Consider the following 1,366-nt stretch of genomic DNA (forward strand, 5'->3'; position numbering starts at 1 on the left):
CCCCCTAACCACGAAGCATCTCTGGACGCGCTCAGTGACTGTTGATAAACTTCCATCTTATCAAGGACGATGGCCTGCGGACGGCGTTCACGGACAAACTGACCGCCATCATCATTCACACACAGCTAATGTCTCAAATGTCAGATTGACTTCATGTGACTCCGCCTCCAATGTGACCCTCTGCTGAAATGTCTCGTGTTACATGTGCTTTTCTTGTGCTGAGTTTTTTTTTATATCTCAAACTATCAAGGTTAAACTGCGAAATATGTTGTTTTTTTCCCCTCTTCCTCCCCAATGTGGCTCCTATCTTTCCACAGAGATAAAGGCAGCGCTATAGGGAACCACCTGGGCAGCCAGGTAACCAGTGGGAACCTGGCACGCCGTAAGAATGCGCCACAGGCAGCGTTTTGCGGCAAACATGGCCTCAGTAAAACAGCCTCTCAGCCCCCCCAACCCAATCTATGCGATGTATCGGGATGAACGGTTTGTAAATAGTAATTGACAATAAAGTTGATTGATTATGGAGATACATCTCCATCCCTTACAGCCAATCACCTCTATAACACGGTGGTGGTGGAATTATGATGTGGGGAACTGTTACTGTCTACACAGACTAATGACTGAGCGTTACGGACTGGCTATCCTCCCCCAGCAGTGTGTCGCAGTTAGCTTGTTGCAGGTATGACGCAATATTTTATTATTTCTGCCCAGTATCGAAGCGTGGTCTATGCTAGGTTATTCCACGCCACAACGCCAGAGGGCCAATCAGGAACTAGCTAGGATTGTGGGCAGCGTTTGTCGGTTTGACGAGCTTGTTCGCCATCTACAATCCCTCATCCAACGCCGGATGACACACAGTTCACCCGTGAGCGTCCCCCAAAGACTGGCTGTCGTCCAGAGCTACAAACTAGCGTCCTGCACCGTGTCTGGGATAGAGTCCGAGGTGAGCAAGGCGCTGTGGACGCCGCTACAGTCAGAGTTTCTGCCATTAGGGACCAAATATATGCAGAGTTTAGAGCGGATGTAGAACTGACCAATCACAGACCTCCTGTCTGCAGAGGGGGCGGAGCATATCAACAACACATGCAGACGACCTGGTTTCTGAGCATAAACCAGCCTTTATGAAAAATAAAAGAATTTAAAAATGTAAAAAATAAAATAAAGATGATCGAAACATGCAGGTAAACAGCAGGAGGATGAACTGAGTCCTGAGGTCTAATGAGACGGAGGCGGCCGCCCAAACAAAAACTCCTCAAGCCTATTGAACGACGAAAGTCTGAAAAATACGCAAATAAAACATCAACAAATAAAAATCAGACTCACCAATCCTTTCTGCAGCCTGGATTCCTCAGTTCTAAAACAAAAG

General features: G+C 47.2%; 1 protein-coding gene across 1 annotated transcript in view; it reads right to left on the reverse strand.

Annotated features, from left to right (window-relative positions):
* Positions 1 to 1,366, reverse strand: part of glmn (glomulin, FKBP associated protein) — an 8,859-nt gene that overhangs the window by 4,206 nt on the left and 3,287 nt on the right. Inside the window, exon 6 of the mRNA XM_015396081.1 lies at positions 922 to 982. Coding sequence (XP_015251567.1) covers positions 922 to 982 — 61 coding nt within the window. The remainder of the gene's footprint in view (positions 1 to 921; positions 983 to 1,366) is intronic.

Source organism: Cyprinodon variegatus, unplaced genomic scaffold, assembly GCF_000732505.1.
Source record: "Cyprinodon variegatus isolate N-32 unplaced genomic scaffold, C_variegatus-1.0 Scaffold775, whole genome shotgun sequence".
Lineage (NCBI taxonomy): Eukaryota > Metazoa > Chordata > Actinopteri > Cyprinodontiformes > Cyprinodontidae > Cyprinodon > Cyprinodon variegatus.